Genomic DNA, 15682 nt, shown 5'->3' with positions numbered 1-15682 from the left:
AAGTTAAAAAAACTTTATTATTCCATGGCTCAGATCAAAGACACAGCAACATTTATGTTAACAGTTAAAGTAAAAATTATCTTGTTTTCTTGGTTCCCATTAGCTTTTTTTGAAAGATTGCGGCAGGTCATTTAGAAGGGATATGTGAAATCTGTTTGTTTCTTCAAATGCTAGTTCCACCATAAGTCTGATAGATAAACAGACAGCCCTAAACTTTATAAAGCTGTGGAATTAGAGTTAGTATTTGGTCACTATATAAGCTGCATTTTGATATATGAAACAGAATATATGTAAAATGGGAAATTATGGGATGATGGAACCCTACTAGGTACATAGGCAGATTTAAGGCATAGCTGAAAGCCCCTGGATTATGAGTTCTGTGTTTTTAGGTGTTTTACTCTATTGAATGTTTTATTTACCAACACCCCCTATAATATCCTGGGGCGGAGTTTGAGAGAGGCAATGCCAAGAAACTATAATGTAATTATTTTAATTGAGTGAGATGTGGGAGTAAGTAGCATGATTAACAGGAAGTAAGCCCCTTCCAAGCACACTAAGCATAATGTAACAGGAAAGAAGACAAACCGCTTTAAATGCTACAAAAGTTAGCTGTTGGTACAATATAAATGTAACATTTGTTTTTGCATGATAGTTTCTCCTTTGCTACAATTAGCTGGCAGGATATGGACTATCACACAGTCATAATATTCTATTTCTGCTTCAGTTATGAAAATTAGCATTACTGCAGTTTAGATATTTATAATAGCAAAGCAGTTTGCATTTGTGTACCAATGCCTTTACAGACTGATTTGAAGAAACCTCAAATCATAACAGATTTATGGTTTTATTGATATTAAAGCAAATATATTTGTGCTGTATGTAGATTGAAGGCACATGAAACACTGGGCAAATTTGCAGTAATGATTAAAAGCCAAGGACATTCAACTAAATATTTGAGAAACTGAACCTAGGATAAAAGCCACAGAGCAGAGCAAAAGATGCAAATGCTTTAGTGAATGCCACTAGTGGAATATTCTGGATAAAAAGCCTAAGCCCCAGTCAGTACAATGTTGTATGTGTCTAAGCGTTGAAACTTAAAAAAAAAAAAACAAAACAAAAAAAAAAACTAGTTACTTGACTACTCTGAGAAGCAACCAATTACAGTGAGACTGGCAGGATTTTGCCACCAATATGGATTCATGCTGCTTAGTTATAAACAAATACAAGGAACTTAATTACAGAGAAAAAGGAAACAACGGCTTAAAAAGGACTGTATGGTCTTCCTTTAATTTAAAGCTTTTTGAAAATCATGTTTCCAGATAAGGGATCCTAAATCTTTGCCAATGAGCAATGGTGGATGCCACTAAAACTATGAAATTATATTAATCTTATAAGAAATGGGTATCTTAAAGTGTAGCGGTAATTTGATTAATGACTCAGGATTCTTTTGAGTTTTCTGCATTTGTACCTGTGCAGAACAGTATTACAAAATACAATCATGAAGGTGCAACCTACCAGGTGCTGAAATAAGTATCTGACAGCGTGTGAGAATCGCCAGCAAGAAGTCATTGTGGGAATGAACTGCAGACAAAAAGTGTAAAAACAAAGTACTTATTGGTAAATGTGTTATATTCATGGAGTGTTCATATGGGAGAACCAAGGTAACAGTAAAATAGTAAGTTAGGTCGAAAAAAGACATACCGTATGTACATCAAGGTAAGTCATGAATAACTCTATGCACTGTTTTTTTCTGTAAAAGGCATATTTACAGCAAGGGATTAAAATATCATACATATAAATTAGTTAGTGGTTCTCGAAAGTTTGTGAACCGTCACATTTTCTATATTTTTACATGAATGTGACCTAAAACATCTGATTTTCAAAGTCCTAAACGTAGATGAAAGAAAACCTAGTGAAACAAATAAATAAAAATTATATTTTATCATGTATTTATTGAAAAAAAAAATATGATCCAATAAAATCTACATGTAACAAAAATAAGTGAAACCTTACGATTATCATGTAATTTGAAGGTGAGAGACTCCGTTTTATTTAAAGAACTGGGATCCAGCAAAGCCTGAAGACACATACACATTTGTGGATGTGTATCATGGCTCGAACAAAGGAGGTGTCTGAGGACCTCAGAGAAATGGTTGTTGCCAATAAAGCTGAAAAAAGTTAGACTACCCCTAAAGAGTTTGGACTCCATCAATCAACAGGCAGATTGTGTACAAATGGAGGCAATTCATGAACATTGTCACCCTACCCAGAAGTGGTCGACCATTAAAGATACTCCCAACTGCAAGGCGTCCGAAAGGTTACAAAGGAACCCAGGGTAATGTCTAAGCAACTGAAGGCCTATCTCACATTAGCGAATGTTGATGTTCATTAGTCCATCATCAAAACACTAAACAGCAATGGTGGGTATGGCAGGGTAGCAAAGAGAAAGCCACTGCTCTCCTTCAAAAATATTGCTCACCGTCTACAGTTTGTTTGCTAAAGATCATATGGACAAACCAGATGGATACTGCAAGAATGTTTTGTGGATGGATGAAGCCAAAATAGACCTTTTTGGCTTAAATGAGGAAAGTTACAGTTGGAGAAAGGAAAACACTGCATTCCAGCATAAGAACCATATCCTAACTGTGAAACATGGTGGTGGAAGCGTTCTGGTTTGGGCCTGTTTTGCTGCATCTGGACCTGGATGGCTTGCCATCATTGATGGAACATTGAATACTGAACTATACCAGAGAATTCTAAAGGTAAATGTCAAGACATCTGTCCGTGAACTGAATCTCAAGAGACAATGGATGATACAGGAAGACAACGATCCTAAACATACAAGTCATTCTACCAAAAAATGGTTAAAGAATAATAAGGTGAATATTCTGGAATGTCCAAGTCAAAGTCAAAGCCCAAACCTTGATCCAACTGAATTGTTGTGGAAGACCTAAAGCGAGTGGTGCTTCATGTGAGAAAACAACCAACATCCTAGAGCTAAAGCTGTACCTGTATGGAAAAATGGGCTGAAATGCAGGACTGATCAACAGTTACCACAAAAGTTTAGTTACAGTTATTGCACAAAGGGGTTGCACCAAATACTGAGAGCATGATTCACTTACTTTGCCACACACAGATGTTATTGGATCATTTTTTCAATAATTACATGAAGAAATATAATCATTTTGTTTAAGTTGTTTCACTAGGTTTCTTTGAAAATCAGATGATGTTTAGGTCACATTCATATAAAAAAAAAATATGGAACATTTTAGAGGGTTCACCGACATAATCATTAAAATGACAAGCCCACAGCCATATCACAACATATCAGTGCTAGCAGTTTAATTTGCCCTATTTTATCTGATTTTCCTGTGACTTTGCTGCAATTCATTTTACATCTATAGCACTCGAAAAAGACCTAGATTTGCAGAAGTAGGCCGTGCTGGAGTGCTTATTATGACTTTTTTAGGGGACTTTTTTCTTCATCTCTTCTAAAATGCCACGCACAAACAAAGCGGTATGTAGATTTTGTCATATTCTGAGGACTTGTTTTTCTCTGCTTTTATTTTTATTTTTATCTCCATATTTGTTTTGTAAAGAAATCATTAGACTGCTGTATTGTAATTCTCTAGAACAAGGGGATTTTAGACCACAGACTCTTGAACTTTCAGGTGTCATGATCACATGGTATGAAAACAAAATAGTTCCATGTGTATCATGGAAAAAGCCATTTATTAGGTGGCTATACATTTCTACATAAAAGTAAGCTACTTTTTATAGTATGACTGACTAGAAGAGAAGAAGAAAGAAGAGTTTGTGTATTTTAAGGATACTGTTGGGAAAAATTAAACCCAGAAACTCTACTACATTTTGCAAATTATATTAAATATGTTCAAGCTGAATAGGGCTTAAAGTTCTATATTTATGCAGGGCCCTCTTTTCCTCTTGTATCATTTATTGGTTGTTTTTGTATACCCATTTATAGTACAGCATTGCAGAATTTGTGGGCACTCTATAAATACCTGTTAAAAAAAATAGTACACAGAAGATAACAAATAAGCTGTATAGAATACAAAAGGCTTAGTTCTTACATAGGAAGATTAACAGAGATCAAACACAATTTGTGGCTTTTAATAGGACTGTAGACAGATACAGTTTCTCATATAAAACAGGACATACATTGCAAAGAAATAGTTTATTAGTAGGTGCAGGATTAACAGCTCAGGAATCTTAAGGTCAGGGGTACACGGGGAGATTAGTCGCGCCGCGACAATTCTCCATTATTGCAGGCGACTAATCTCCCCGCAATGCCATCCCACCACCTACAATGTAAATTGCCGGTGGGATGGCATACGCCTCGCTGCGATGTCCCGCAGTTGCCCAAAGTTGTCTTCAGAGGTAACTTCGGGCGAGTGCAGGACATTGCAGCAGCGCGTATGCCATCCCACCAGTGATTTATATTCTAGCCAGTGGGATGGCATTGCGGGGAGATTAGTCGCCCGCGACAATGGAGATTTGTCGCGGTATGACTAATCTCCCCATGTACCCCTGCCCATAAATGCAAAAAAAAATTGACTTTTTGATGTTATTGGTAACATAAATTACCAAATAACCTGACTGGACCAAGTCAGTCATTGTACTTATTCTGAATATAGCATGCCAATGTATCTCTGTAGCTGCCATGATAAAAAGAGCTGTCAACTTCTGAGTTTAAAGCAGTCAAAAATGATCTATAGCCTGGCCATAAATTTGCCATATACAGAGCAATCACAATAGGATGCCAGCACATGCTTTCTGTGCGTATTCATTTCCTCAAAGAGGTGCAATACAATGTCCCCACCAACACAGCCCTCTAGAATCTAAAGCAAAATGATGCGAACAAAGGTGGTTTATGATACAATGAGGGGAAAATTTACATACTTAAGACAGTCATCATAATGCTGCTGTTTTATGCTGCTTTGTGTGTGGGGTTCTTGGACATAAAGGAATCAACTCTGTTTAGTAACTCACTTATGACTAAAAATCTGATATCACTGCCTCCCACAAACACATGAAAAGTCACTTAGAAGCAGGAACTAACAAGTACCACCTCATCCCACCCACCTTTTGCTTCTAGTGCTGTTCGATTCATCTTTGGGTACACTACCAGGATAGCTACAGTTTGAACATCCACAGCACTAGACTGGAGTGAATGACAACTGTCCAGTGTGTTTGATGTCAGATTTGAAGATGAAATGGTGTAAGCATGTGCTGTGGTTAATAGAGATCTAAATTCCATGTTAGAATTGTTTCACAAATGGAGAGTTACCTTGGTAGAAGCTAGCAATAAGACCCTGATTGTGTTAAAATTATATATAATACAGACAGACAGGTAGATAGACAGATAGATAGACAGACAGAAGGGGAAAGTAAACAGAAAATTAATCATTTTAGTAATGGGATACAGTTTCCCCTTTTGAAGTGAGTAATAAATTGGTTTCTGTTTAAACAACTGCTGGCAGAAACAAAATAAGTAATTAGATTGCACCTTTTTATGAAGTATGTGTTTGCCTCAATATTACAAGATCTGGTAGCAAGTGAGAGTGAATAACTCAATTTTAGTAAGAATATTACTCACCCAGTTCCAATTTTATATGGATTACAAAAACTGTACAGCTAAAACTGTGAAAACACTTCCCTATCACTTTTATTTTTAATACTCATTATTGTAATACATTATATATGGCATTTTGCAACAAGATGGAGTATGCGGTGAAAGTCAGCAGCGGAGGAAATTATCTGTAAGAATCTTTGGAAAATGGCATTGTTGAAAAGACTTCAGACCTCATTATAATCAGACCCCTTTGGCTAAATTAATTTAGCAATAAAATGCTGATGAGAGAGCTGCTGTGTTTACAGACAGCGAGGCTTTTGCTTTGGAAAGGCCATACCTACTTTAGCAAAAGCAAAAAAAAAACAAAACAAAAATATTTCTGCTTTAAAGGAAAACTTTTTACCTTTAGAATGAATACTTAAACAGATAGTTAATATCATATTAAGCGTCTGTGGCCTATTAAATAGATACTGGCACTACAAATCAAACCTTATTTTACATCTATTCATAAGTTTGCCATAAAAGTATTTGTCCCATGCTTTTACATTATCTGATCTCCTATGTTCCTCTATGAGGGGACTGCTGTATTTGTGCAGTAGTAGAGAGGTTGAGAAGGGACACTCAGGTGGGCAAAACAATCAGGTTTAGGAATTTTAAGTAACAATTACTTACAGGAGTAGCCCCATCAGGGAAAAATGATCAACACGATCGATAATTAACTTTTAACCCTTTATGTGGCAGCAGAATTTCACATTTCGGTTCCCCTTAGTGCCAGACGTTTTGTAAACATTCTGTCAGTTTAGTTTAGGTAGGCAAACTATACATTGTTTTTTTGAGTTTTTGTGTATTTCCACTTCTGGAACAAGATTAGCTCGAAATACAAAAAAAAAGAAAAATTCATATTTTTCATGATATAGGGATTTATACCAGAAACATATTTTATTTTATGGACAAAAATTCAAATGATTTGGAAAGCCTCATGTGTCCCGAACGTGCTAATACCAGAAATGTATAGTTTTATGGAAATTTCTGACTTCTATAGATCAAAAACTCCCGGCAGTAAATTACCAAATTTTCAAAACATTACAGAAGAATATGGCATACTTTAGATTCCAAAGCCAAAAATCCTGGAACATTAGGTTTACCCCAGGAAACCATATATTTTTGAGAAGTACACACTCTGCCGAATCCGAAATGGGTAACCATGTCTTCCAACTCCTAAGTACCAAACAGCAATGCTTTCCTGAATTAAGCAGTTTCTATAAAAATAAATAAAAAAAAAAATCGCCTCAAAGCGTCCATTTTCAAGCATCATATCTCCCACAAAACATAAGGTACAAAGAAAACACACCCTAAATATGAAAGCCAAGGGTCCACCGAACAGTTTGATGCCCACTGTGCAGAGGATTACTAAGGTATCTGGCATTTAGAGACCCCAAAAGGAAGTTAGTACATACAAATTGTCCCGGAGATCTCTTTAGCTACTAAAAATTCAACATGCTTACTGTATTTTCTGTGAGGTAAAAACACAAAAAAAATACACTGACCCCCCCAAACCATATATTTTTGGAAAGTACACATTCAGGCATAGGATTACTAAAGAATCTGGCATTTAGAGCCCCAAAAGGAAGTTAGTGCATACAAAGTAAATACACTGCAATATAAGCTACCGGCATGTGTATTATGTGCCATAAGACCCCCTAACAGTACGGATATCCTAGAAAACCATACATTTTCTGAAAGTACACATTCTAACAAAACAAAAAAGGTTAAATACATCTTTCTACTGCAAACTACCAAACTAAAAAGCTATGCTAAACAGAATGGTTTTTATGACATTTCTGAAAATCGTCACAAAGCTTACATTTTACCTCATTATGTACCCCCACATTTTGTACTGTATCAACATAAAACACTCTAAATATGAACACCAGGGGTCTACTGAACAGTTTGATGCCATATATGCATAGATTTACCAAACTATGTGGTGTACAGAGGAAGCCAAATTGAAATACAGCAGACAAAATGTCCATGGACAAAGACAATACTTAAGAATCACAGTTCTTAGTTTTACAAAGTCAAGCGAACAAAAAGTATGCATAACTGAAAATGCAATAAAATGGCTAAAAATGCAATTAAATGACTAAAAATTCACTGTCAATCATATGATCCCGGGGACAGTACTTGTGGGCACTCTTAATTAATCCTTGACTTTTCTGAGAGTACCAATAATAGTAATAATGTGAAATGCAATAAAATTGCTAAAATAAAAAAAAATCACTAAGAGCAATGTTTTTTTTCTAGTGATATGTGCAGTCAGGATCACAGTTTGAGTATTGTGGCTTGAGCAAATTAGTTTTACAGACAAAGTCAAGCGAACAACAAATAAACATAACTGAAAATGCAATAAAATGACTAAAAATGCACCAAAATCATCACAGGAAATGTAATAGAAACACCAAAATAATACACAAAAGGCACATGTCAGGTACCCTGGCTTTTCCTATGGGGCCCCTAGGTGATCACGGCCACTTGTTCCCATCTCTGCTTGTTGTCTAGGGGCTGGAGTGTTGAGACACTCACTTATGACGGGTAAGTTCTGTATAAAGGGACACATAAAATCCCCCAGTGTCCCCTATAAAGACAACCCAAGGCAGGTGAGGTAGGAGATAAAGGTATATAAAAATATAATATATATGCAAGGTATAAAAAAGAATATAAAAGTAAAATATACCATCTTATAAAATCACAAGGGTCAGACATGATAGTGCTGACTAGTTAAGACCCTACATGCACTTTGCTATTTGCACAGCTGGAACAACAGAGCACACAGACAGTTGTAAAAGGGGTATCATACTTTTTAGATAAGGTATGTCATTCTCTATAAAAGGCTAAGACTTTCAGGGTCTCATTGGAAGCTGTTAGTGACACATTTCAGTTACTGTTCTGTGTTGCTGATAGCTTCCACAAGACTCTGTGTTTGTTTGATTAATAAAGAAATACTGAGAACCTTGTCTCAGGGTCTTGTATAATAAGGTTCTGGTCAGTTAAAATTACCAACAGGGGAACGAAGTTCTGCCGGACTTAGAATCTACATCCTGTGGCACTTAGGTACTTTTATCCACAGGATGTTGATTCTACGTCCTGTGGCACTTAAAGGGTAAACGTATATTAATATTTTGAAAAATGTTTTTAAAGAATCTTAGCAAATTGGAATATATATATCAGTATATATTGCCCATTTAAACTTTTTACCTTGAGCTACAATTTGGTAATGATCTATGTAACCTAAGGGTCGTTGCAGATGGGGAGATTAGTCGCCTGCGACAAATCTTCCTTGTGGCGGGAGACTAATCTCCCCGAAATGCCTTCCCACCAGCGAGAATGTAAATCACCGGTGGAATTGCATACGCGGCGCCGAAATCACCAAAGTTGCCTTCAGAGGAAACTTCGGCGATTTCGGGCGGCGTGTATTCGATCCCACAGGCGATTTACATTCTCGCTGGTGAGATGGCATTTTGGGGAGATAAGTCGCCCGCGACGAGAGCGACTAATCTCCCTGTCTGCCACGGCCCTAAAAAGTGGCGATGTGCCCTTGGTTTGTGCGCGTGCACTGTAAATCAGATGATCCCGGGGACAGGACTTGTAGGCACTCTTAATTAATCCTTGATTTTTATGAGTGTTTTAAAAAGTTAGATTTAATTTTATCATAATAAATGTAGATTACAAAAATGGTTATTGTTGGGAACTCCTTTTAGTCTCATTATTATGGGAGTAAAAGTAAGCTACGATACAGTGCAACTTTTGGATTTTCTCACCATTTTCTTGTGTAAGCAGCCGCCTGGCTTCAATATCAAATTCCTCTTTGCTGATTTTCTGTTTAAACCAAAGTTTCAGGTTTGCCCAGTACCTAAAACCAAGAGTAACAATGAGATTTTATATTTTTGAAATGAGTCACTTCTAACACTTGAGCTTGCGAAGAATATAAATTACAGAAGACATGTCCAGCTAATTAAAAACTTATTTATTATTATCCTTTGTTTATATAGCACCAACATATTCCATAGTGCTGTAATTATTTGTAATTATACTCCCAAAAAACATACTTATGGGCTTTTTTAGATTTTGTCTGATATAATGATATAATTACATGCCTCCCCCACCTCTCCCCCCCCCAAATGCTGCCCTTATAGTAAAATATATTAGTCATTTTTGGAACCGTATCCCATCCAAGTGTGTTGGTAAAGTGATATTAGTAACTTAACACAAAAGTGCTACCTTACAATGTTAATTTGCAACTTCTGACAGCTAAACATCCCTTGGGAATTATAATAACAATACTGAATAATAGTTCAACAGTCAGAGAGCCAAAGTTTGGGTCCCTCTTACAGCACTGTGTTTCATTCACTACAGTGTTAAAAACACTGCATACTACTATTTGGGAATGAAATAAATACACAAATTATACACAGTGCTGCAGGTATATGAGAAAACAATATATAATCTGCAGTACACTGTGTAGCTGATTGTAGAGATAGAGATGGTTAAGGAACACATGAAATGTTTTCAGTCAAAGAAACTGGCATCTTGCACAAAAAGCCACAACTCTGGATTATAGGAACAAGTTTTAATTATCCTGTCCCACATTGAATACAGTGAACATTTCCAGCTACATTAGGGTACACAATGAATGGGCAGCAGTCCCACAGTGCACTGGGGTGCTGTGGCTTTCACTTTTCACCAACTTACTGTTTTACGTTCTCCCCCAAAGCCTCACTTAGGCTCTTCTTAGCAGCTTCAAGTTCGCTAATGAAAGTCGCCATCACCAGAAATCAACAGGATCAACCGACCTAATGTAACAAATTAAAAAAAATGATCAGTCCTGAACACATAAGATCAATCCCCGTAAACAGAGGCTACATCAAATTACACAGCGCAAGGGCCTGCCAAATAGATAATAGTCCAGAATTGTGGTATTTTTTTCCTTAAAACTATATTAACATGTGAACAATACAAAACAGAATGGTGTATTTGGTGGCAGGATTGCCACCTGTCCTGCATTTTACTGTCCTAGCAGGAAATTCTTATATCCTCACTGTAATTTTTGTTTCCTTGTCACCTTCCATGGCAGCACTGACCAATGGGTTAAAACTTCCCTCCAAGCCAATGGACAGGACCTCTCCCTTACAAGTAGGGATGCACCAAATCCCAGATTCAGGATTCGGGCCGAGTCCAGCCTTTTTTTATGGATTCGGCCAAACCGAAACCTAATTAGCAAAAATTAGCATATGCTAATTCGCATTCAGAAAGGGTTAAAATTTAGAGGGGAAAAAACTTTTAACCCTTCACGATCCTAATTAGCATATGCTAATTAGGATTCAGAATTCTGTTTGGGATTCGGCAGAATCCATCAGGGTGGGTTCGGGGGTTTGGTAGAACCCAAAAAAGTGGGTTCGGTGCATACTTACAAGTTGTCTTAATTGAAAAACTTGTCCACAAAGGGTGGGATTCCTTGGTGAAGGCTGCCATGGAAGGTGACCAGGAAACAGAAATTACATAACAATTTTCTGCTTTCCAAGTCACCCATGGCATGCATGCAACTGATGGGAACTACCTAAAAAAAATCCAACAGAATGTACTAATGAATGCAGCACTGACTGCAAAACCTTTCTCCCAAATCTAGCAAGTACAGTACATCCAATTTATAGTGCTTTATAAATGTGTTCACTGAAGACCACCTCACAAATCTGCAGATTGCTTCTGGTGATGCCCTGGCTTCCATCGCACAGGAACCGGCTAACGCTCTGGTACATGGGAGCTTTACCCCCACAATTGTAAGCTTTTGCAATAGCAGAGACCAGGGATGCGCCGAATTCTGAAACTATAGGACCATTCATAATGAACTTAGTCGGCTGTCTACACACCATCATTAACTAAACACATAGATACATTTATGAATAACATTTAAAATGGTAGAATGAATTCTTTGCAATGTACACAGTGTAATATAGTAGTAAATGACACCATAAAACTAATGACAGAATGCCTTTAATTTTGCCACTTCCTCCCCGCAGCTCCATTTACTGTTGTGTGGTATCCATCTCTGCAGTTCCTCTCCCAAATGTGTGTGGAGCGAACATGGGGAGTGGGGACAGGGCTGAGCCGTGACAGGCTGGGACACTGTATACATTTGTCCTCACCTTTAATTGCAAGATTTTAACAAAGGCTAAGCATCAATTTACTAGAAAAGTGTGATGTGTGGCTGCAATTAATTGCTCATTGTGCTTTAGCTTGGGACTAATTCTATTTGCTCACAAGTCGTGTCTGCTAGGACAGTTTGTTGTTAAGTTTCAGTTCACTTATCTTGTCTAATGGAAATTTTAAATAAGGACACTTAACAGTAGGTGGTGGGCTGAATTTCATTGATGGGAAAATTGCATTTTTCCACTCTACTTACCAAATTAAAGGGCAATGCTTAATGAGATAAATGCCCACTAGTCTTTCTATTCTCTAGTTTAAAACCTCAATCAGATATATAAGTCAGGTGCAGCAAAAAGAACCTATAGGCTGTAAAGCAAGTGTTAAATGTAAATAAGCATAAAAAGGTGTGAAAAAAAACAAAGCGAACTGCAATTGATATACATAACAAGTAACTGGTTTCAGGATGCCATGTCATATGTATGCCATTCCAGGAAGTATTGTCTTGTAAGGGATTCAGGATGATTTATCACTTCTAATCCAAATTACAGTATTTAAAGAGGCAGCTTGTGGCATTAAAATGCACTCACATCTTTTAAATACCTGGGGATATGGATATACCCAGACCCCCAACACAAGTTCAAGACTTGGGCCAAACTACCGCTCAGTGAATATTATCAGGATGATATATCTGCCTAAGCTCCTCTAAATATTTCACAATAGCCCATTTATAATCCCTCCATCCTTTTTAAAAAGTTAAACAAAATCATAACTCTATTCATTTGGGCCAACAGCACCGCTCACATATCCTGGGAGAGACTAACAGCAACCATTGAAAATGGGGGTTTGGCCCTGCCACACTTCTATTTTTACTATCTAGCCTGCCAAATTTACTATATACATTGGTGCCTCTCTCCCAATCCTTACAACCCTAATACGCAACTCCAAGAGAAGGCAATCTAAGTGATTATGGGGATGCTGCAGTCTTACTATTAAAGGAGAAGGAAAGGCAAAATCACTTGGGGGTGCCAAAATGTTAATCGCCTACCTTTTAACCAGGCTGGTGCCCCTGTATGGAGAGAACAGCACCAGGGGTACCTGCAGCGCTTCCACTCTGGACAACCAAAGTGGCAGGTATTGAAAGATTTCAAAGAGGCTGTTCACTGATTACATTTTTGCGTGTGGGGTTTACATGTCCTTTAAGCAAATGGAGAAAGCTTCTGAAGCGGTTTACTCAGGTATAGTAATGGTTTCTGCAAAAAAAATATATTGTTCTAGGTGCCACTAATGTGGCAAAGCTATTGGCAGTAAAATGCCAAAATGACTTTCATTCTTCTTTAAAACAAAAACGAAAAAAAAAAAACCTCAGAATTTTTCCCACTTCTGGGGAAACAGTAATATTTTGGCCATTTATGGTAACGTGTGTAATGAGTAAGTCTCCGGCCTTGCACATTATGTGTGTGTGAGCGACTTAATATCAGAGGAGTTGTTGGCCAAACCGACATCATATGCATAATGACCAAGCTACTCCTCATCATGTGCATGTGTAGATTTGCAACATGGCTGCCTAAACAGGGAGCTCCCTCCTAATATGGTTGGCATCTCACTTGCCAAGAGCATTTGATGCCCAAAATAATATTGTCCCCCCACCACCCCCTTCCCTAGTCTACATCTCCAAAGTGCAGAGTAAATTACAAATATGCAAGTACTTTTACTGTCACTCCTCATATAGTCACAGCTACAGTATATACCTAGCAAACCAGACACTCTATATTGCAAAAATGTCAGTGTTAACACTTCAACACTTATTGTGTGACAATTCTGTATCGGTTATTCACAGTTGACAGAATTAGATTTTTGAATTTCACCAACTAAATAAAAAGGAATAGTTTTACACTGAAGTAGAGCTAAGTCATATCACTATATTGTGATATGGCAGTATCCCTTTAACATTTGCTTTTCAGTAACCTAACAAGTGTAATACACTTGGTTTTGTTTTCTGTCGTTTGCAGTAACTTAAGCTTTGATATGCGAGTGAAGCTGAAGAAAGACAAAAAAAGAAAAAAAAAAGCAGTTTAAGGGTAATAACACACAGAGCAGAGCAAACTGCTCCAAAAAGTCTTTTCACTGGCAACAACAGGAGTAGCCGGTGGGCCTTCACATCGCTTACAGTATTGCCTGTGACAGGCATGTAACAGGGCTACCCGTAGCTGGTAGGCTCCCATCACAGGAATGGAATTAGATAGGCCTTTGCTGTAAGAAGTAGACATTTCATGTTGAGGTGCAATGAATCAAGGAAGACTTTACTGTACAGCAGCTTAGAGACTCAGAGTACACTATTAAACACCTCTCCAGAGGATCCTCACACATCTTTCGCTCTCTCCAAAAACCTCCAGTGCCTCTGCCATGTGGAAATGGACTAGCAGAATGCCATTAGCCACTTCAACCAATAAAGCTTTCCCCCTGCATCTGTCATGTCCAGCATACAGTACACAAGCTTCTCCTGAGCTGCCTCACTACAGCTCCCCTAGGTTCCCACTAACCTACTCCTGAATTCTCCGACCCCTAAATGGTGCACAATTGCCCAGGGCTCAACCCCAACACTGACACCTCCCCTACAAGCCAACTGAATATTGCACCGCTATTTACATTAAAAAACAAAATGTATTTCACCTCCTTACAGGAAAGTCAAGACAGGCGACTTTCCTCCCCGGGATATTACAAAATAAGGGAGGGGTTGTGAATCCCTTCTCATGGACATGGCAGATGTGCATGCTACCCATTCTACTATTACAAATTAGGACCCTATGTGAAGAACAGACAGCTGCCTCATAGGCCCCCCTAGAATCCACAAAACAACCCGTAATTAAGCATCTATCCCATTAATCTATGGTCTGGCAAAGTGCCATTTTCCACTGATAAACATACATAACACCAAGGCACCAAAGAAAAAAGGCTACTATACACCTGGTTTGGGCAAAGACATTTAACTATCCTAATGTCCCCTCACAATTAAAGATAATTTGGTCAGCTGTCTTCCTTTTATAACCATTAGTACCACTTAATTTAACTGATTTTATGAGGGAAGGGACCACCTCTCATTACCACTGTTTTCTAAGTACCACTAATTTTGGTTAGCGGTTTTCCTTACATTACCATTAGCTGTGCATCCTATCACTGATCTTACTGGAGGGGGAGTTTCCTCTCACTACCATTATTTTCCAGTCACTATTAATGAGCTACCATTAGTACGAATTACGAATTATATTGGTTGGGGACCACTGATTTACAGGGGTCCCCAACCATTATAATTTGTAAGCCAGAGTCAAATGTAAAAAGACTTGGGAACAACATAAGCATCTTAAAAGATCATGGGGGTGCCAAATGAGGGCTGTTTGGTAGCCTCTGAGCATATTTTCATCTCACAGGAGGGTCTGTTTGGTGGTACATCATGTTTTTATGCAACCAAAACTTGCCAGAAATTCAAAAAGAAACACCTGCTTTGGGGAAACTGGAAGCAACATCCAAGGGGTTGGTGAGCAACATGTTGCTCACGAGCTCCTGGTTGGGCATCAGAGTTAACTGCTGCCCTCTATCAGTACCACTAATTTCTCCCACCATCACTAACAACCACAACAAATTCCCATTATCATTTATCAACCCCAAGGAGAGGACATCACACTAACCCTACCACTATTATCAGTAATGATTAATGGTCAAGAGTTATTCTTTGACTACTTCTAATTTCCTACTGCTGTTATCGACCTTGCCTGAATTAACTGGCCTCAAATGACCTATCACCTCTTGTTGCTTCCCACTATCACTGAATTACTCCAGATAAGCTGTTGTCACTCAGTACACTTATTTGACCAAGTATTAATAAATTACACC

The 15682-nt window shown here is 37.9% G+C and overlaps 1 protein-coding gene across 1 annotated transcript in view; it reads right to left on the bottom strand.

Annotated features, from left to right (window-relative positions):
* Nucleotides 1-15682, bottom strand: part of tada1 (transcriptional adaptor 1) — a 46131-nt gene that overhangs the window by 17954 nt on the left and 12495 nt on the right. Inside the window, exons 2-4 of the mRNA NM_001005070.1 lie at nucleotides 10343-10443; nucleotides 9412-9503; nucleotides 1516-1581 (exon numbers count right to left, since the gene is read on the bottom strand). Of these exons, the coding sequence (NP_001005070.1) occupies nucleotides 1516-1581; nucleotides 9412-9503; nucleotides 10343-10416 (232 nt within the window). The 5' untranslated portion in view covers nucleotides 10417-10443. The remainder of the gene's footprint in view (nucleotides 1-1515; nucleotides 1582-9411; nucleotides 9504-10342; nucleotides 10444-15682) is intronic.

Source organism: Xenopus tropicalis, chromosome 4 (assembly GCF_000004195.4).
Source record: "Xenopus tropicalis strain Nigerian chromosome 4, UCB_Xtro_10.0, whole genome shotgun sequence".
NCBI lineage: Eukaryota > Metazoa > Chordata > Amphibia > Anura > Pipidae > Xenopus > Xenopus tropicalis.
This window is presented reverse-complemented; position numbering and strand designations above follow the sequence as displayed.